We start from the raw sequence: 22,718 nt of genomic DNA on the forward strand, positions 1-22,718 counted from the left end.
CTGGTCAATAGTAGCCCCCAGGACATTGACAGTAGGGGGATTCAGCGATGGTAACACCATTCAATGTCAAACGGAGATAGTTAAGTTCTCCCATGTTGGAGATGGTCATTGCTTGGCACTTGTGTGGTGTGAATGTTGCTTGCTACTTATCAGCCCAAGCCTGACTGTTGTTCAGATCTTCATGCCTGTGGACACGGACTGCTTCAGTATCCGAGGGGTCGTGAACAGAGCTGAACACTGTGCAATCATCAGCGAACATCCTCACTTCTGACCTTATGATGGAGGAAAAGTCATTGATGAAGCAGCTGAAGATGGTTTGGCCTAGGACACTAACATGTGGAACCCCCTGCAGCGAAGTCCTGGGACGGAGACGACTGATCTCCTGCAACAAAAACCATCTTCCTCTGTGCTGGGTATGACGCCAGGCAGTGCAGAATTCTCTCTCTGATTCCCATTGACTTCAGTTTTGCTAGGGATCCTTGATGCCAAACTTGGTCAAATGTTGCCTTGTCAAGGGCAGTCATTCTTACCTCATCTCTTGAGTTCTGCTCTTTTGTCCATGTTTAAGGCCAAGGCTGTCAGATTTACGGAACGGTGCTTCTTAGTGCAAAAATGAATTGTAGCTTTAATGTGTACAGCCAGATGATGCGAAAACAGAAATACTAAAAAGATTACATGTTACATCCAGGGCAAGCTGGCAATGATATTTGGCTGGGTAACAAATGCCCATGTTGGGGCCAAACTGAAAGTCACAAAAAAGTGAAAACTAATATAACTCACCCCTTAGTCATGTGGCACAGCCAAAATAGACTAGGAAAACACTAATTTTGTCAACTTTATTCCTCTCTGCTTCATAAGAGCATAAGGAATAGCTAAGAGAGAGAGAGTATGGTCTAACAGCAATCTTACTGAGAACACCAAACTGCGAATCTACCAATTCTGCGCCCTCAGTGCGTTCCTCTACGATGGTGAGACCGAGACAACATAAGCTAGGGAGAAGAAAAGGCTGGACAGATTCCATCTTTGCTGTCTCAGACACATCCTTGGCATCTCTTGGCAGGGCAAGCTCACCAACTCAGAAGTTCTGGAGTGTGATAATTCCATCAGCATTAACTCATTGCTGAGCCAACAGTGTCAATGCTATCTCTGCCATGTTCATTGGATGGATGATGGCCGTATACCTAAAGACCATCTGCATGGTGAACTGGCCACTGGGTCACAACCTCCTGGGCATCTATTAGCTCTATTACAAAGACACCCGCAAGCGAGATATGAAGATGCTGGACAATGACAACTGGGAGACAGTGACTGATGGTTGTGACCTCTGGAGGCTGACTGTTTAGAGGTACGTTGGAAGAGGTGAGCAGAAAGGTAAAGCTCAGCAGCCTGAGAAGAGGCCCAGAGAAAACAGGCCAGCGACTCGTATACCTTCTCGGTCCACTGTCTTCTTTTGCAGCAAATGTGGCAGAGACTGCCATGCCAGAATGGGACTTTTGAGGCACACCAGGCGATGCTTAACAGAGTTGACAACCATGGCGCAAAACATTATCTTATGAGACCAAAGTCTGCTGTTGTAGAAGGAATAGAAGCAGAGGCAGACCATCTGGTGCCTCGCACCTGCTCCACCATTCAATATGATCATGGTTGATCTTCTGCCTCAGCTCCACTTTCCTGCCCATCCCTTTGGTTCCCTGAGACACCAAAAATCTGTCTATCTCAGCTTTAAATGTACATAACAATGGAGCATCCACAACCTTTGGATTAGACAATTCCAATGATTCATAGATAAAAGCAAAATACTGCGGATGCTGGAAATCTGAAACAAAAACAAAAGTAGCTGGAAAAACTCAGCAGGTCTGACAGCATCTATGGAGAGGAACACAGTTAACGTTTCGAGTCCGTATGACTCTTCATCAGAACTAAGGAAATATAGAAATGTGGTGAAATATAAGCTGGTTGAAGGGGGTGGGAGAGGTAGAACTGGATAGAAGGCCAGTGATAGGTGGAGGCAAAGAAGAGATTGCCAAAGATGTCATTGACAAAAGGACAAAGGGGTGTTGACGGTGGTGATATTATCTAAGGAATGTGCTAATGGTGACATAAAGGGTAGAAAATAGGACAAGTATGTGACAGATGGCCCTAGTGGGGATGGGGTGGGGGGAAGGGATCAAAATGGGTTAAAAGGTGGAGATAAAACGATAGATTGAAATACATTTAAAAATAGGTGGGAAAAGAAAAATATATTTAAATAAAAATATTTAAAATATCACCATCGTCAACACCCCTTTGTCTCTCTGTCTATGACATCTTTGGCAATCTCTTCTTTGCTTCCACCTATTACTGGCCCTCTAGCTAGCTATACCTGTCCCACCCCCCTCAACCAGCTTATATTTCACCACATTTCTATATTTCCTTAGTTCTGATGAAGAGTCATATGGACTCGAAACGTTACCTGTGTTCCTCTCCGCAGATGTTGTCAGACCTGCTGAGTTTTTCCAGCTATTTTTGTTTTTGTTCCAATGATTCAAAAATCCTTTGTGTGAAGAAATCTTTCCTCATCTCAGTCCTAAGTGATTGGCCCCTTATCCTGAGGTTGTGCCCCCATGCTCTAGATTCCCCAGCCAGGGGAAAAAACTTCTTAGTATCTACCCTTTAGAAACTTCAATGTTCCAAAGTGATCATCTCTCATTCTTCTAAACCTCAGAGAATATAGGCCCAATTTACTTAGCCTCTCACTGGACAAGCTTCTCACTAGATTGCTTCCTGTGATGAACTTTCACTACACAGCCTCCAAAGCAAGTAAATCCTTCTATAAATATGAAGGCCAAGACCCCACGCAGTACTCCAGGTTTTGTCACACCAAAGCCTTTTACAACTGTAGCAAGACCTCCTTATTCTCGTACTCCAATCCCCTTGCAATAAAGGCATTTCCCCTCCTAATTTCTTGCTGTACGAATACACCCAGGTTTCTCTTGAGGTTTTTCACCTTCTAGGAAATATTCTGATGTTATATTCTTACTACCAAAGTGAATAACCTCACTTCCCCATATTATACCCCATCTGTCACCTTCTTGCCTTAGCTTGCATCTATCTCTTTGCAGCCTGTATTCCCACCTAGCATTCGTACCATCCAACCAATTGCCAACCCATCTTGCAAAGTTCACTCCAATTCCATGCACTTTCACTAATAATCTCTTCATTCAGCAACACTTTCTGTTATAGGAAAAGCAAATAGCCTTAAGTTTTAGGGTAATCTTTCTAAATGGCTTCCTTCACTCAATGGATTCCATAGACTGATAAACCTGGTTATGCTTTCTGTATTGAAAATTCTCTCAGTGCCAGATTTCTCATCAATTCACTGACTTGACTGGATAGTTGTGCTGCTGGAGGCTACATTAATCCAATTCATGCACTGAAATTCCAGCACAGTTATAACTTATCCCACCATTTGGACTACAAGTTCAGCACCAGTGTGATTACAGCTTCCAAGTAGAGCATAGTATCAGAAGGTCACGCAGAGAGTTGCACTCCTGATTAGTTTCAGTTCAAAATAAAAAAACAGGTAGAAATGGCATGCTTATATTAATGAGATTTAGAATGCCATTTACCTAAAGTAGCAGTTTTAATTAGCAGGTAGCCTCTGCAACTCCTTGAGGTTTTCTCAACTCTTGTCCTGTAATGCAAGTGTCTTTGAAATGCAGGTATTCAGTGGGTTGTTCTCTATTTGTCTGCTTTTCTAGTGGCCACAAAGGCCTTCTATTTTATATTAATTATGTTTAAATCTTTGAACTTGCAATTGCAAATCTGCCACTGGAATGACTTCCTGAACCCAATGCAGAATTTTAAAATAGTAAACAGCATACAGCATGGGAACACATGCAAAATCATGCAAACAAACTAGTAAGGAGGATTTTTGTCACAGGAAATGGTTGGACAGGCTCTGTGCTGCGTACTTCATTCATATAGAGAAGTCCACCCCATGAGATAACTGATAACAATGGTGGGAGACGACGCAGCAAAGGGGAGAGTGGTTGGAGCTTTTACTGATGCAGCAAGTGAAGATCATGTAGTTCTGGAATGAGTTCTCTGGAAGGGGCAGGCAGCCATCTGATTTTTTTGGTTGTGCTTCTTTCCTTACCTGAATGATGTGTGGAGTCTTATTCAAATGAAAATAAAATAATTTTTCATGCCAAGTAAATCTATCATTGCATACAGCACAACAAAATTACACACGTCTGTAGAAAAAGAAGTTACCTATGTGATTTAGGGTTCTTTAAACGTTAGACCAAATGAGCCGAAAATCTGTACTCTCAAGAGCATTGAACATAGTTCTGTCTCCACACCAGAACGTTACTAACTTCAAAACAGAAGCAGCACTGACCCAGTTTATGTTCGTTTTTCACATTTTGTTATTGTAATTATTGTTTCCAAGGGCAAATGACTGTAGAGCATCAAAAGGCGGAAAGGCTCCATAGCAACATTTTAATGACTTTCACAAATGAAATTCCAATTTTGGATTTATGAGAAAATTCTGAAAATTGAGATACTCTCTGTTCAATGGGTCTGCTATAGTTATATTGCTTCATTTAAAACACCCTCAAACATCCTTTACCAGGGCTTCAAGCAGTTTTCCATTTACTGATACAACAAAAAATGAGAGTCGAATTCACGTATAGGAGGTTTTGTGGTGCAATGAGCAGTGTCCCTGCCTCAGAGTCAGAAGCTCCGGGTTCAAGTCTCACTCCAGGACTTGATGGCTAAGGAAGGTATGTTCACAACGCAGCCAAACAAGTTGAGTATCAACTTATAAACCTGTCCAATGTACACCAACGGCAGGTGGCAAGGGCAGGAGAGATTCTTGGTCAGCCAGATGGGAAGAAAATTGGAGCCTCTGCCATCACTTTCCATAGCTTTGGGCTGCGGCATGCATGTAAAAATGCATGCTGCTGCAGCAACTGGGACTCCTTGGGGGGGGTTTCAGTTGGCTCATGGCTGGACAGTTAGTATGGATCAGATTGGAGCCAACAGCACGTGGTTTGATTCCCCTTCCAGCTGGGGTGGATTCAGGACCTGCTTCCTTGCCCATGGTGCTGTAGACTGGACTTGCCTTCGGGTAGAACTGAAGGAGGTTTCATGTACATACACACGATTGGGACCTCACATGCTTATCTGGTTGCATGGGTGCAAAGGGATCGGGTCAGGCGGATTGAAAACTGAGAAGAACATGAAGCATTTTAGGGCAGTTGTAGTGGAATAAAAGCCAAAGAAAACAGCAGCAGGAGGAGCTGTTAAGTTGGAATTTAAAAACATCATAGTTTTTGCATCTTCCTGGTGTTCCAGTAAGTTGCCATACCAATTTCTCAGCCAAAAAAGGAACGTAACGTGAGAGATAAAACTAACAAAGTGGAAGCAGTAAATAAGGAGGTAGTGCTGACCTCTTTCTCCTGTGATTGGAGAGAGAATGGGAGAAATCACCTAGCTACAATGTCCCTTGAAATTCTCAGTCTTATCAGCCTTTTCATAGCTTTAAATTTTGCTTTAGTTCTTTAGTTCTAGAAATGGTCTTATAATGGATTACTTGATTCTTTTTTTGTTTTACTTTTTGGAAAGTTTCTTGGGAGCTTTTTTTTTTACCCCCCCCCCCCCCCCCCATTTCGTTATCAATACCATTTTCCTTCAGGGGATATCTTGCACTTCAGTGGGCTGATAACTGAGGACTTCAGTTGGTCTAGTTCTGCTCGCTTCGTCTTCTGCAACTGGTTATGCAGATTCCTGATTTTAAAATTGATATTGAATATCATGGGCCTTTCCAATGAATGATACCTGCAATCCTTTGTCTTCTGAAGCTGCACAATGTTCAGAAGCACAGAGCTTCCTGCAAACTCAGAAGGCTGGTCAAAAAAATACCCTCTTAATTCCATACTGAGTAAAACCTAATTTTTGGATTTCTCATTGCTTGACATTGATCAACCTCTCAAGTTCACAGGCAGACAAGGTCCACTAACTCAGCTGGAGGACAAGCGTGGCACAGCAACATGAAGAATTTCCAGTTAAGTGCACCCCTCTTTGGGTAGGTGAGTTGGGAGATAAACAAATGGTCTCCAGTAATAAGCAGTGTCATCTCTCCATCTCTTCTTTACATCTAGGGAAACTGCACCATTTAACATCGATAATGTCAAATGCAAGATGTTTATTCACTGATGTCAAGGGGAAGACTGCCCCATATGATCAAAGAACCAAGGTCATGGCCCAGAATAAAGCCTTACATACAGCAGAGTGGGAGGGAGATTATTTTATCAAGACGTATGCATCTGGCATAAAGCCCTGTAAAGGGACAGCCCTTGGCAGCCTGACCTATTTCTGTTCCCTCTTCCCCATTCAGTTGATTGTAATAGCCTATTTTTTTTGCAGAGGTGGAACTTCTTTCAAAGAATGAGAAGGACCCAAGCTACATGTGCATACTATAGCACAATAGTGCATGAAAATAAAAAGACACTATGTTGCAAGTTTTTATACATCTATAAGCAAATCCATAATGTGGCAACTTAGGCTCATCTGAAATATTTCTAATTATTGCAATCCATAAATTTACTAGGTATTGAAACAACCTTTTGAAGTTATCCCCAAACCCACAGCTCAAGCACTAAAATAGGACTGTACATACTGGGATGAAAAGAAACAAAATCTTATCCAGTGAATCTGCTGAATTTTACTCAAATCTGACAGACCGGACTTTGGAAAATGATTCACTGAGTAAGGCTTTCTTCAGGAATGGCTGCCTTCAGTCACATCTCCAAGACTGCAATTTTGCTGCATGTAGTATTTCTGTTTTGAGTTTAGAAAGTCTATGTTCTAAAGTGCCATGTAGGCAGTGCACTTTACCTGCTTGTGCTAGATACATTACTAGTGGCTGTCGGAGAGCTAAAGACATTATCTAATTCTGCTAGTGCTGCATACTTGTTTGCTGAGGAGCTTGACTGATTGGCAGTCATCACAGAAGATCCAACAGTCGTCGAGCTGAAATTAGGCAGTTGATTACTTCCACCTATATACAGGAGGAAAAAATAAAGAATTCAAAATGATGATGATTGTGGAGCTTGTAAAAGTTATTTTTCAAGCTCAAAATAATATGAATATCAAATATTAATTTGTGAAAATACTGATATTAAAATAATTAAGGCATAATTTAAGAAAATGGCAAATAGTTGAAAGATTTTAATTTAATCTGATCACTTAACTGCTAGAATGAGCTAACATGGGTCAATCAGCATCCCACAAAATATCATCGATCACTCATGAAAAGAGGTACTAATTAGCCAAATATTTTCTCTTTAATCATAGAGTCCTTGCCTTCAACATAGTTCCTTTTGAATACTTGGTGAAAAATTATGCTATTGTTAAAGATAACTGATCCCACTAAGAGTTGCCGCTGAATCTCATCAAAACTGAAGAAACTACATTTGAATTAAAATAAAAACCCAAAACAATTTTTGTGATGGTTTTATAAGAAAAAGACTCAGTGAATGTATATATTAGTGGCGCGTTACTGAGATATACAAATCAGGAAAATCCCAAGTATTTCTGCTGATTTCAGTTGGACAGAGGCATCAGGTCAGAGAGGCAATCCTACTCCTGTTTCTGCAAGATGAATGTGTGTAAATGCTAGAGAGATGGTGAGAGTCACCAACAACGTCTCACCATCTTCCCCAGAACAGCTCAGGGCTACAACCATGCACATTGCCCAAGCGCACATATGTCAAAAAGTCACTTGGTGCAAATAATGAAGGCCTGCTGATGCTCAACTCCCCTATTATACCTAGTTGAGCGGCAATAGGCTTTCATTACCTACCCATACTGCAACATAATTCACTGTCCTACTGTGGCTGTGTAATGTACAGTTGGTCTTACCTTGTGTAGATGTGCTGTAGCTGAAAACGTTATCCAGATCAGCAAGTGCTGCATATTTATCCTGAGTGACAGCATGCGCTTTGATTACTGTTGTGTCATTCCCCGAGGAACAGAAAGCTCCAAAATCAGCACTAGATGATTTTGGGAAGTTATCAAAATTTGCAAAGTTAGCATTAGTTGAAGCAGAGGATCCACCTGAGAAAAAGAGGATTTGGAGAAATGTTGGCCTTCAGCACTAAAGAGACTATAGCAGCAAACAGCAGATACAGAAAACAAAAAAAATTATTAGCTACAAAATACATTTACAATTTAAATATATTACTTAATGCAAATTTAACTGAATTTAAAATTAACTAGCAGCCATGGTGGGTTTTGAACTCTCGACTCTAGTCTAGTATTAGTAAAAATCCTGGATTACTATTCCAGTAATGTAACCACAATGCGAGCATTCCCGATCAGCAAGCCAAACTCAGGAATCGTTCACTTTTGGCTCTTATCTGGGTGGTAAAACCTAAACAGCTCTTTGTTGTGGAACTGATTGAAGGAATTAGGGATCTGCCTGATTTTTTTTGGTTTATTTGTTGGGACACTGAAACCCAATGTTCTCACTGTTCTTTAATTTATTTGACTATTATGGAACAAAAGTTCTTTTCCAAATGCTAGAATTTCTATTTTAAATGAGTCCTAATCAAAATGAAGTATTATTTACTCAGGCTAACAGCTCCCCTCACATGGATTCAGGTGGATTATACATCAGCCTATTTTTTCCCTAATACAGAGAATAATATCAGTAACAACATTGTGTAGAAATAGGTAAACAATGGTTCAAAATCCAACATAAAAGCCTTAACCTGAAAACTCAGCATTATTAGCATTGTGTAAGTTATTTGTTTATTTACAAGCATCAGAATCCCACTATTTTTGGAAAGTGGTTCAAAACTTGTGCGAGAATACTATTCTATTCTACTAGTTGACCTGAGAATGAGGAGAGAAGCCACAGCTGAACCGGTTCACTCATATGATTGAAATGCCAAGTCAATAGCATGTCTGAGGTTCTCTTATCATTTGCATGCTCCTGGATGAAGATGACTTGAGTTGAATTCCTCCAACCCCACTTTATTTACAACAATTTTTTTTTAACATAATCTGATTTTCATTTCTGGCCAAGTGATAGATTCCTAAATACTGTGCAAAGACATGACATGGGATAATCTGGACTTGTATATGCTGTGTGAGGCGAGGAAAAAGAATACAGGGCTCATAGGATTGTCACACAATCTTGAAACAACAGCATGTAAAGAAGCTTATACATTTGGTTATGAAAGCACCACTTTAAAGCAGTTCTCAGTTTTCACAATTCAAACAGCACACTCAATGTGCTAAGAAGCTGCTTTTAAGGGTGTACCAGTGTTTTGGGAGTTCACATTCAAGTAACAGAATACTGATTGAAAAGCAGTTGATTCCATTGTTCTGCATCTCAATTTCTCATTAGTCCTATCTCATCTTTACATTAAGCTATTTTTAAGAATGTTAAAACAACGGCAGAAGTCCAGCCACCTGATGTACCATGTTGTACAAACTGAGGGGATAGCCATAAATGGTCAAAGTAAATTAATAAGTCTGCATGGATGTCCATACCACGACTGCTTTTGCTCATCCCTGAATGACATTTGAAATAGGAAGACTGAAAGAATTGATGACCATTTCATAATGGAGCACACAAAATTTAAAAAGATTTGAATTGTGAAAACTGAGAACTGCTTTAAAGTGCCACTTTATTTTTCCTCTGTATTTATATGTGACTTTTTTTAAAATCAGCAAGTGTGACTGTTTTTTTAAAACAGCATAAACAGCAACCCTAGCTGGGAAGTGACACATAGTTGAAGAATGAAATTTATATGAAACTTGTTTACAGCACAACCATAGTAGTTTAAGCATCAGGTGGAGCAAAACTAGCCGGCAAGCATAAACAAATCGCAATTGCATCTCATTTCTGGACCCCATTAAGTAACTTATAAAGTTAGAAGCTGGACAGCACTTGGCAGAAATAAGACCAAAACTTTTCCATTTGTTGAGCAATTTGGTGTCCATTTGATACCGATCCCACTGGTTTAGGAATTGCAACAGAAGACAGAAGCAGTATTGCTAAATGCTAGTCAATAACCCTAAACAGAATTTCTCACAGCTGGAAACTTCCAGTGCCATATGCATATTAAAGGAGTGTCCTTTCTGAAAAAGCCCTCAATCAATTGTGGGCTGGAATGTATAAGACAGCACATGGATTTAAATCTGGCCTTCCTGATTGAAAAAAAATGTCTTTAACCTATTGGTTGTGGGGGTCCAATACAAGTTGTACAGTTTCAATTGGGACCAAGTGACATTATTAATGCATTTTTGAAGGACTAACAGTTTTGTTCTGCATCTAAGCCAAGCTGCAACTGATGTGGGAGCACTCAATGTTGACAGCGAGTGACTAAATTGGAAAAGTGTTTCATGCCCTAAGCAATCTTGTCGAGAGGAAATATTCATCAAAAGTTAGTCCTTTAAAAGCCCTCAAAAAGGAATATAAAAAATGAGATGAATCAGTGCATTTGTGTAGAAAACCTTTAAGTAACTCAAGAGCTGTTAAAGTAATTGTAGGGTGTCTAGCCACAGGTGGATGCACTGGTAGTAATCTTCCAAGAATCCTTAGTTTCTGGAAAATTCCCAGAGCATTGGAAAACTGACAATGTAACACCCTTATTCAAAAAGGGAGGGAGACAAAAAACAGGTAACTATAGGCCAGTTGGCTTAACATCCATCATTGGGAAATTGTGAAAGTCTATTGTAAAGGATGGAATAGCAGAGCATTTAAAAATGCATAATATAATCAAGCAGAATCAGCATGGTTTCAAGAAGGGGAAATCATGACTGACAAATTTATTAGAATTCTTTGAGGAGGTAACACGCAGGATAGATAAAGGGGAACCAGTAAATGTAAAATATTTGGATTTTCAAAAGGTGTTTGATAAGGTACCGCACACAAGGCTACTTAATAAGATTAAGAACCCATTGTTGGGGGTAGTATATTAGCATGGATAGAGGATTGGCTAACCAATAGATGACAGAGAGTTGGGATAAGGGGGGCATTTTTAGGATGGCAACCTGTAATATTGGAGTGCCATAAGGATCAGTGCTGGGGCCATAATTATTTACAATATATGTTAATGGCTTGGATGAGGGAAATTAATGTACTATTGCCAAGTTTGCGGATGACACAAAAATAGGTGGGAAGGCAATTGGTGAGGATGAGACAATCTACAGAGGGATATAGATATGTTAAGTGAGTGGGCAAAAATTTGGCAGATGGAATATAATGTGAGAAAGTGTGAGGTTATGCACTTTGACAGGAAGAAAAGAAGAGCTGAATATTATTTAAATGGAGTAAGACTGCAGAAAGCTGCAGCACAGAGGGACTTGGGGGTCCTCATGCATGAATCACAAAAGGCTAGCGTACAGGTTTAACAGGCAATAGGGAAGGCAAATGGAATGGTGGCCTTTATTTTAAAGGGAATGGAATAGGAAAATAGGGAAGTCTTGCTAAAACTATACAAGGCACTAGTTAGACCACACCTAGAATACTGTGAGCAGTTTTGGTCCTCTTATCTAAGGAAAGATGTGCTGGCATTGGAGGCAGTCCAGAGAAGGTTCACTAGGTTGATCCTGGGTATGGAGGGATTTTCTTATGAGAGAGTTTGAGTAGGTTGGGCCTGTACTCGTTGGAGTTTAGAAGAATGAGAGGCGACCTTATTGAAACATATAAGATTTTTAGGGGGCTTGACAGGGTAGATGCTGAGAGGTTGTTTCCCCTTGTGGAGAGGGCATAATCTCAGAGTAAGGGGTCGCCCACTTAAGACAGAGATGGAGGAAGAATTTCTTCTCTCAGAGTGTGGTTAATCTGTGGAATTTATTACCACAGAGGGTTATAGGGGCTGGGTTGTTAAGTACATTCAAGGCTGAGATAGACAGATTTTTAATCAGTAAGGGAATCAAAGATTATTGGGGAAAGGCAGGAAAGTGGAGCTGATGATTATCAGATCAGCTATAATCTCATCGAATGGTGGAGCAGACTCGATAGGCCAAATGGCCTACTTCTGCTCCTACGTCTTATGGTCTTAGGTGTCCAAAATAGACACAATAATTCTCAGTGACCGAATCAGGACTTTCTTAAACTTAAACTGTCATAAGGATAAGATAATAACACAAGAGAAAAGGTAGGATATAAATGGCACTAAGAATGAACTGACACAAAAAGCAAAGTTGCAGCCAAGGTCCCTACACTAAAATAGAACTTACTGTGGGCAGCTGGGAGAGGAAAAGCGGAAGTAAAGTCACCAAAACTGCTGCCTGATGAAAGTGTTCTGAAGACTGGAACGACGGGAGATATGAAGGAGAAATCAATAGAGAAACAGAAGAACAGAAATGAAATACAAAAAAGTGAAGTGTATTACAGACACAAGACCAAATGAATGGCAACAAGATCGGCTAACCTTCAAGTACTGTCTTCCGGGTTGAGTCAATCCAAATAAACATATGATCTCAGAATGAAGAACTGATGAGGTATTAATTAAAAACAGCTTAAAAACATTAAAAGGTGCTTTCAAGCCAACACTGCCTATTTAAAAATTTTCATTACTTAAGAGAAGTTCTATATTTCAAAGTCAGAGAGTTTGGCACATGATCCATTTTGCTAAGCAACAGGTAGGAAATGAGCTGTTCACGTGTGAAACAGAACATAACAGCATACACGATTAGAAAACAGCATTGCACTCCACCTGGCTTGTGCCAGTACTTATTCAACTCTCAAATCTTCATATACAATCCACCCCAGTTTCTCCCTTGGCAATCCATTTCACCTTTGGCATAATTAAATTGAAACTTGTCTTTTCATCCTTCCTCTTCTAAATTTGAGATTATGCTGTTTTGCTTGTGAATATATTGGGCCAGACTTTGCAGTTGCAGTTGTAATGACGATGAAACTATTAGACTTTGCCGTTATTACTTTGTGAAGCTGACAGCAACTTCTGGCATCCACACATGTACAGCTAAATGTGGAAATCCAGAAATTGTTGGTAATTCCATGCTCCCCACAGGATGAGCTGTTGAAATCCCTGCAGACAGCAATCTTATAGAGATCGCTAAATTGACAAAAACTTCCCATTTTACACTATACCAATGTCAAACACTCCATGGTTTTTTATCATAATCTTTTTGATGTATGTTTATGACATCAACTTCTAACATAAATGACCTAATCTGTATTTTGCTTTCTGCATAATCCATACTCATTACTTCCTGGTTTGCTGTCTGAGAGAATTCTTTAATGTGATTGGCTGTTTACCAACTGGATGATACTATTGCAGCTGGGTGCATGAAGAACCACTTGAATTTGTGGAGATTCAAGTTAATGTTGGGAAAGGTGAAATTCATGCCACAGAGATAACTAGATCTCTGCAGACAGCTTTCTTCAATGTCAGCAACAAGTATTGTCGCTTCACCACTGACTGCAAAATTCAAGCCACTAAATACACTGATATTTATTTTTTCAATAACCTTTAGGGCCTTGCATTCTTCAGAAAGATCAGGTTGAGCATTTACTTCTCCAGTGTAAACATTTCCGGCTTCTGCAATATTGCCTGAAAATGAAGATACGTACTCCTAGTTTTCAATTATAGCTGTTAATTGCAGCTAACAATATTAACACCACAATATCCACACAGCATGTACCTCTACTTCAGAGTGACCTTTTATCTCATGGTTTGTAGCTGAGTTGGAAACTTATCAAGATGCCTTTCAAATTCTACTCAAAGGCCCTTGCTTTGGCATCTTGTATTATCTCTGGAGTACCCCAGGATCCATTTTTAGCCATCTCCTACATCTCAGCTACATGCTGCCCCTCAGTCACATCATCCGAGAAATCACAACATCAAGCTCCACATGTATGCTGGTGATACCCAGCTCTACCTCACCACCACATTTCTTGGCTCCCTCACTGTTTCTGATTTGTCGCACTGCATGTCTAACATCCAGTACTGATTGAGCATAAATTTCCTCCAAATGAGCAACAAGACGAACAAAGCCAATTTCTTTGGTTCCTGCATCAAATTTTATTCTCTAGCCAACAACTCCATTTCCCTCCCTGGCAACTCTATCAGGCTGAACCAGATCATTCGCAGCCCTGGTGTCATATTTGTTTGCAAGGGGAACTTCTGATCGTTCACTCCATCACCAAGACCGTTTACTTACACCTCCATGACACTGGCCAAGTCCACATTGCCTCAGCTCATTGGTTGCTGAATTATTCATCCATGCCTTTGTTACCTCTAGGCTTGACTCTTCCAATGCTGTCCTGGTCAGTCTCCCATCTTTCATCATACATATTTGAGCTCGTCCAAAACTCTGCTGCCTGCATCCTAACTCGCACCAAGTCCCCTCTACCTCTATGCTCGCTGATGTATGTTGGCCTCAGCAATGCCTTGATTTTAAAGTCCTCATCGTTGTCTTCAAATTCCTCCATAGACTTACTCCTCCCTGTCTCTGTAATCTTGAGCCCCATATCCCTTGAGTTTTTGCGCTCCTTCAATTTTAGCCTCCTGTGTACCCACGATTTTAATCACCCCACCATCATTGATGGCCATACATGAAGCTGAGCAAATTCTAAACTCTGGAGTTGCCTCCTTAAAACTTGACCAAACTTTTGGTCATCCTTATGTGGTTCTGTGTCAGGAAGATATAATAATGTTATTGGAATTTATTGTAAAATGTGTGTATGTGCCTTAATTGCAATAAAGGCAGTTGGTCTGAAAGCTTTGATGCATTAGAAGATGAGCTTGATTTGAAATGTTAAGTAGGTAAACATGGAGGAATTTTATAATGCAAGGTGTAAAAGAACATTTGCATTTTTAAATAAACCAGATTAGACTGGCAGCATTTGACTGAGTGTGGCATCAAGGAGCCCTAGCAAAACTGGGGTCAACAGGAATCAGGGGGAAAACTCTCGGTTGGTTGGAGTCATACCTAGCACAAAGGAAGATGGCTGTGGTTGTTGGTCAGTCATCTCAGCTCCAGGACATCACGGCAGGAGTTCCTCAGGGTAGTGTCCAAGGCCCAACCATCTTCAGCTGGTTCATCAATGACCTTCCTTCCATAAGGTCAGAAGTGGGGATGTTCGCTGATGATTGCACAATATTCAGCAATATTTGTGACCCCTCAGATACTGAAGCAGTCCGTGTCCAAATGCAGCAAGATCTGGGCAATATCCAGGCTTGGGCTGACAAGTGACAAGTAACATTAGCACCACATAAGTGTCGGGCAATGACCATCTCAAACAAGAGAGAATCCAACCATTGCCCCTAGATGTTCGATGGCATTGCCATCACTGAATCCCCCACTATCAACATCCTGGGGGTTACCACTGACCAGAAACTGAGCTGGAATAGCTATATAAATACTGTGGCTACAAAAGCAGGTCAGAGGCTAGGAATAATGAGACATGTAACCCACCTCCTGATTCCCCAAAACTTGCCCACCATCTACAAGGCACAAGTCAGGAGTGTGATGGAATACTCCCCACTTGCAGCTCCCACAACACTCAAGAAGCTTGACACCCTCCAGGACAAAGCAGCCCGCTTCATTGTTTGTGGATGTGGTGCCATTCACTCACTCTACCACCAATGCACAGTTGCAGCAGTGTGTACCATCTACAAGCTGTACTGCAGGAATTCACTAAGGCTCCTTAGACAACACCTTCCAAACCCATGACCACTACCACCTAGAAGGACAAAGGCAGCAGATAGATGGGAACTCCACCACCTTGAAGTTCCCCTTCAAGTCACTCACCATTTTGACTTGGAAATACATCGCCATTTCTTCACCGTCGCTGGGTCAAAATCCTGGAACTCCCTCCCTAACAGCACTGTGGGTGTACCTACACCACATGGACTGCAGCGGTAAAGAAGGCAGCTCACCACCACCTTCTCAAGTGCAACTAGGGATGGGTAATAAATGCTGGCCCTGCCAGCAAAGCCCACATCCCGTGAATGAATAATAAAAAAATTTGTTTATACGATCACAATCCTTTAAAGTTTCTGGACAAATTTCGAGACAGAAGTGCAAGGCTATTCAGATGGATTTTATTACTGCAATCATTTAATCTACAGATTATACATGTAGTGGGACAAGAAAATCTGATTGAAGATGCATTATTGTCATGAAGGGATATTGATGTGTACAATTTTATTGGAAATTATGTTTTAAAATAGAATTCTAGTGGGAGTGGGGGGGCTCTGTGTCTAGGTGTGTGTCTTAATTGGATTAAAGCCAGCTAGTCTGGGTGTTTTGATGTATAGTAGTTTTGAGATGTTAATTGGGTAGACAGTAAGGAGAATGGTAAGGTAAAGTGATAAAAACAAAAAACTGCGGATGCTGGAAATCCAAAACAAAAACAGAATTACCTGGAAAAACTCAGCAGGTCTGGCAGCATCGGCGGAGAAGAAAAGAGTTGACGTTTCAAGTCCTCATTGGGTCATTCTCCGCCGATGCTGCCAGACCTGCTGAGTTTTTCCAGGTAATTCTGTTTTTGTTTTGGTAAGGTAAAGTGTTCATTTGCATTTATTGAATAAACCATTCAAGACTGCGGTTAAAATCTTGCACTTAGCTGGAAGAAACCAAAGAATGTGTTTATTTCTTCAGCTTACTAATAAAATTGGTGCTGTGAAAGCTGTTTTATTGTTAGAAGAGTTGAAGTTCAAAAGACCTAGTGGTACAATGGAAAATTTACATTCAAAGGGAAAGCTAGGTATATAAAGAAAGGAGTTTGTGTGTGTAATGTAGAGGCATTTAAGACCCAACCAGCCTATACGCTTCCAACCAACTTACAAAGGAACTTAATTTGGAATTTGTAAGGTCAAATATGCTTTGCCTGATGTCTATTGAAAGTCTATGGGTTACTGTTGCCTGAGTGCAGATTTACCTGGGAGTGATTAATTTGGGGATTTGTTAAAAAGTTATAGTAGTAATTTGTAGCCATGTGTATGAATTTAATTTGTTGTTAAATTATTAAATATTTAATTTAGTTTTATACAAAAACCACAAGACTCAGAGGTCTTTTTCCTACTGAATTCAAAGTCTGCATCTCAAAATTACAAATTGCAAAAATGGATTATGACAGTTGTTTCAAGTTTCCCTCTGGGATTTGAACAACTCATCCTTAACCATCAGCTGTGTCTTAATATTATCGAGAGTTGAAGCTTAAAGGAAAAGTTGGACATTTAAAACCTGGGCTCTGAACTGAAATGAATTCTGTTGATACAAAGGATTTGTGTGTATATACAGATATAGTTATGTTAATGCATGCATCTGATAACGTAATAGTGTAAGTATACACATAAGTATAGGGGATAGTATAAGATGGGTTAATAAAAGTGAAGCTTTTTAAAATTATGCCGGTTCATTTTTCAATAAGGAGGGGGATGTCAGGAAGATATAATAATGTTATTGGAATTCATTATAAAATAGTGGTATCTGTGTCTATGTGTGTTTGTGTGTGTGTGAGAGAATGAGTGAGAGAGAGAGAGAGAGAGAGAGAGAGACTTTATTGGATTAAAGACAGCTGGTCTGAAGGCTTTGATGTATTAGAAGATAATCAAGGTTTGAAATGTTAAGTAGGTAAACATGGGGGAAGTTTAGAATGTAAGGTGTAAAAGAACATTCGCATTTTTAAATAAAGCAGATTATTTTCAAAGGAGTGGTGAATAGCCAGGTGAAGTTCAGAAACAGAGAGTTTATTTTTTCCAGATTACTGGTAAAATTGGTACTATGATAAATTTTTATGATCACGGAGGTAAATTCCAAAGACATAGTGAAACAATGGGAATTTGCATTCAAAGGGGAAAATATGTAAAAAGGAGAGAAGGCTGTTTATAAAGGCAGGCATTCAAAGATCTAACAAATGTGAAATGCCTGTCTACAACAAATTGAAGTTGGAAAATTCACTTCGAATTGGATTGTTCAGGATGCCATGTTTCTTTGCCTGGGTCTTTTAAAATCTGCGTCTTACTGTTGCCTTAACGGAGATGTAACTGGGAGTCAGATTAGGGGGTTTAGAAGGTATTATAGAAGTAATTTGTAGACATATGTATCTGCTTAAAATCACTTTGCTTATTAATAAATGCTTAATCTAATTTTGTAAAAACCTACAAGGCTCGGTGGTCTTATTACTACTGAATTCAAAGCCCGCATCTCGAAACATACAAATTGCAAAAGTAGCTGTGGCAGTTATCTCAAACTTCCCTCTGGGATTTGAACAACTCAGCATTTGCCATCAGCTGTGCCATAACACTCCGTGTCAAAATCATTTGACGAAGCTCCTGTGAAATGCCTTGGGGTGTTTTATTACACTAAAAAGGAAATGCAGGTTTTGTTATTGCTCAAGTTATTGTTATTTCTAGATCTTTATTTTCCTCCGAACTACCTTCATTTTAAAGGGGCACATAAATCCAAATCCTTTAAACATGACAGAATGGGTCCACATTGTGGAATTGTGAAAATAAAAGGGAAATAAAACTGCACGTTAAAAATCAGAAATACAAAATGGAAAATGCTGGAAATATATAACATCTGAAAAGAGAAAAGATGGAGTTTTTTTTTCCTTTTTATACTGATGAAAGGCCTACACTTAAAATATTGACTAGCTTTTCTCTTTTAAGATGCTGATACACTACTATTTACTTGTTTCATTTATCAAATAACAAATTGGATTGAAAATGAGAACCGATGATGTTTGGACTGACTGAACCCTTCTGAGCTATCTTTTTCCAACACAGACATTCAGGCACAAATAAGACACCTCACTATTTCTAAAAGCAAAGCTGGGCAGTTACAACCAGCACTACCTGTACTGTTGGACTGGAAAGGTGGCAGACTTGCTGAGGAGAAAGCTCCAAAATTATCAGAAGCATTACAACTTCCAAACGCATCAAAGTTTGCAAAATCTGTATTCAGGGAGGTTGGAGCTGTAACAATAACATGGAGAAAAAGGGATGGAAGAAGAAAACCAAAGATAGACATGTTAATGGTTATGAAAGTCATGCACAATAAACAAACAGAACACTATGAATAAATTCATGTCCTAACAGTACACAAAGTTCAGATGATACCAGACTCTCAAGTAAAATCAATTAATATGTATATAGTTTAATATAACCTATCTTGAATTACATCCGATTATATTATTGTTATACTGTAACTGCATTCTCTCTAACTCTATCAAGCAAACCAAATTGCCTTTTCATTTTGAACTTGCATTGCGAAATCTTCAGACATGGTGCACTTTCCTTGGCAGCTGCTCCCTGGGCTCTGCCAATATTGTACTACACCAGACCACCAAGGTGTGAATCTTCATCTTTTTCAGTCTCTTTATTAAGGCCCAGAAATTCCAAAGCTGCCATTCCATTTGGGCTGATGCTGTTTCACTTCCAAATAGCTTTTTTCTTCTGAAAAATGGGGAAAAACATTGAATGTCGGCACCAGCAACTCCCACAGCCAGATTAAGTGGGGGAGGAAATGAGAGAGAGAGAAACAAGAAAAAGGAAGAGAGAAAAAAAACTTGCTCATGCAATCATAAGCAAGTGAGGAGTGAGAAAAAGAGAGAAGGGTACTTTTCAATTGCTCAAGATTCCAGGTAGATCTGTACGGAGTTAGCCAACTTCACAGTAGCAGCCTGCACTACAATTGGTAAAGAGGAGGAAAATAAAAGCTAAGTATCCTGCTCAGTTTTACAGGAACGTGCATGTGTGTATCAGGTGAAGATAAGATCTGTGCTGTGTACCTCCACAACTGAATGGCCTGCTGACATTCATTTCTTAACTTTCACATGAAGGAGGAAACAAAAAGACTGCCAGCACCCATGAAGGATCTTGCTAGGGAGAATTACTAATTACCTTTAGAAGAGAGAGTTGAATAAAATAAGCATATTAGCGCCTCTTTTCGTGTTATATCAATGATTGAATTATTAGTTCAAACCTTCACAGCAATATAAAGCTACACTATTTAGGCATGTCACTGTGAAATTGAGTTCTACTCAAGTACGTTCAAATGTATTGACGATGCATTGCTCATTGATCTCTGAACGTTAGATAAATTTTTAATGTTGGCTCTTTTTGATCATTACAATTTGCCATGGTGGCACATTATCTTTGCAAAGGAGGAATAGAGCTCATGTGAAGGCCTAACCAGTGGTCAAAGGGAGTACAGTCAGTTGGAGGAGTTCCGTGATTCTGTGAAGATGTGCCATGTTTTGGAGTTTATGACTATGTTTGGCACAAAAAGATTTGGGGGAGGATTTATGGTTAAATGTCAGTTTGGAAAATATCAGTAATAAACATGAAAATCAAATGCTAGTGGTATAGGCATTGACATTGTTTTCCCAAAAATTGCAAAAAAATCAGCAACTCATTAGCCTGTTTCACTGATTTATAAACATCTCATATTCATTGTCCTTGGCTCCGGGTGCTTGGCAGGGGAGGTCTGGTATGGGCCCACCCCTCTGGTTGTGAAGAGAGATAAAGGAGACAAAAATACATACCAAAAGTCAGCTTTTTTTTTAAAAAAGCCAAAAGTTGTAAGACACAGAAGTTTAAAATACAGATGACAAGTGGTGGAGGGGAGAAACATCGCATGTTAGAATTAGATGACCAAGCAGTGAAGAATGGAACAGGAGACTAGTCTTTATACACTTACAAGCTTTTATTTACATAGGCCCACATTACTGAATGTGCACTTCCAGCCAACAGTAGCTCTTTCAATCTGTTCCTATGTTTGAGGACAGATGAGTCCGCAATTAATGCCAACCACCTGAACATAAATAAACAGCCAACTGACATACAATTAACGGCGATTTATTTTATGTTAGCAAATGTACTGATTCAACTGAGTCTGCTTAAAACTATTGTTCACTTGATGTGATGTAAAATAAAGTAACTTAGCAATTTGTATTTGACCATGTTTACCAAGTGCTTCCTGATCTGCCTTTAAAAAGATAAGGAGGTGCCTATCTGAAAGACTCAAATGTGTGGTTCAGACATCTGTGTCATTCAAAGATGCACTACTCCAATCTTTTTGAAGATGTACCAAAAAACATGGGTCAAACAAAGCTAGATACATCCCACAAAATGCTGTTGTATAGTTAAGATGTCTGATAGATAGTCATTTGGAGTACAGAACTTGCGTATTGCTGGAAAAAAAATGTCTAAGCTTTCCGTCTTGCGGTCAGGATACTTGCAAGAATACCAGTACAAAGGGAAAACAACAATTTATACCGTATGTAAAGAGAGTGCTGATTGGTCGGCAAGTGGTAATGGCATGGAGAATGCACCAGTGATGGTGACTGACAGTTAACTGCCAGGCATTGTTTGAAATTTAAACCAGGCACCTTGAACTTGATTCCGCAGGGTAATGCCTTGATAAATGAGTCAGCGAATGGCTGTCACTTATTTTGTTTAGCTGAAACTGGTATAATGTATGTACATGTTCTTTCTGTATGTAAAGAAAAGGGCTCTGTGTAAAGGGGAAGAGAAGCCAAAGCTACAATGCTGATTGGCCAGGAAGGTAGCCTGAGGACTAGATGTACCAAAGCCTCTGGTCAAAGATACAAGTTTTGGTCTAGCAGTTAGGACAGATGTGGCAAAGCTGATTTGCTAAAAGAATGGTCTTGGGCTTAGAATGTTCCAAGGACCTCCAGCTAAATTAAGGTTAGACTGTTGTGGGGACGCTAGGAACGCTGTTCTCATTGGCCAAGAGTTGTAAATATTGGATTCGAAGTTGTTAATTGTGTTGATCCAGGTGCATGTACTTGGGCTAAATGTGGCAAAGCTACCTGCAAAAAAAGGCATAAAAATAAGGTTCATCACGGAGATGTTTCTATTTGCCACTGGACATTTGCTTGGAGGCATTTGTCAAGAAAGTGAGTTAGGAGCAGGGCGCTTGCTAGGAAGTTAGCATTTTGTACATTGCCAGTCAATGGGTAATTGTCACAGGTTGAGGAGTTGGCGTAAGAACCCAGTATTAGGCTTAGCTAGTGACTAAAGTAACAGTCGCAGTGCTAAGGATTGACGTAAGAATCCAGTATTCGAGTTTGGTGGATCAGTTTAGACAGGATTGCCAGGGCTAAAGTAATTGCCCTAGGAGAGAGTGAATAGAAATTGTATAACCACTTAGCCACCGAGGAATCGTTTAGTCAGTTAAAGTTTAGCTTGGGAGAGTCAGGAGTAAAGTACAGTCTTAGTCATTTTGGGGAAGCCATAGTCTTTGGTAGAAAGCTGTTTTCACCAGAGTGAGCGACAGCGCAAGCGAGAACATTGAGCAGGCAGCTGTGAAATGTGTAGCTCCAGCAATTAAAGTAGACTGGGAAGTTGTAAGTTGGACAAAGATACACTAGAGTTGAAGTCTTAAAGTTGCAAAGGGATCTGTATGTATATTAGAATTAAGTTGGCTAAGCTAAAACCTCAAAGGATGTTGTCAGTCAAGAGAACAAAGAAGAGAAGACCCCAGAAGTCCCAGGATCCATGGGATATACAGGCTGACAAAGGAATCAATCCGCAAGCCTTTCTTTCAATGTTTTCAACTCGTGCACAAACCTTTATGTCTATAGATACCATAAACTCAAAACAAGTTCAATTTTTATTAAGTTTAGAAGGGCAAATATTTTACCTAACGTTGCCCACATTTGTGTTGAAGGCACTTCTCAATTGATGCAAAAATTAAAGATGTAGGAT

The 22,718-nt window shown here is 39.8% G+C and overlaps 1 protein-coding gene across 4 annotated transcripts in view; it reads right to left on the reverse strand.

The window, feature by feature from the left end:
* Positions 1-22,718, reverse strand: part of agfg1a (ArfGAP with FG repeats 1a) — an 80,474-nt gene that overhangs the window by 13,648 nt on the left and 44,108 nt on the right. For 2 of the 4 annotated variants that reach the window (XM_041180557.1, XM_041180548.1), the window contains exons 6-9: positions 18,840-18,959; positions 12,244-12,315; positions 7,909-8,103; positions 6,958-7,045 (exon numbers count right to left, since the gene is read on the reverse strand). In XM_041180557.1, the coding sequence (XP_041036491.1) occupies positions 6,958-7,045; positions 7,909-8,103; positions 12,244-12,315; positions 18,840-18,959 (475 nt within the window). The remainder of the gene's footprint in view (positions 1-6,957; positions 7,046-7,908; positions 8,104-12,243; positions 12,316-18,839; positions 18,960-22,718) is intronic. The other 2 variants (XM_041180561.1, XM_041180564.1) reach the window with 2 other exon arrangements.

Source organism: Carcharodon carcharias, chromosome 2 (genome assembly GCF_017639515.1).
Source record: "Carcharodon carcharias isolate sCarCar2 chromosome 2, sCarCar2.pri, whole genome shotgun sequence".
Lineage (NCBI taxonomy): Eukaryota > Metazoa > Chordata > Chondrichthyes > Lamniformes > Lamnidae > Carcharodon > Carcharodon carcharias.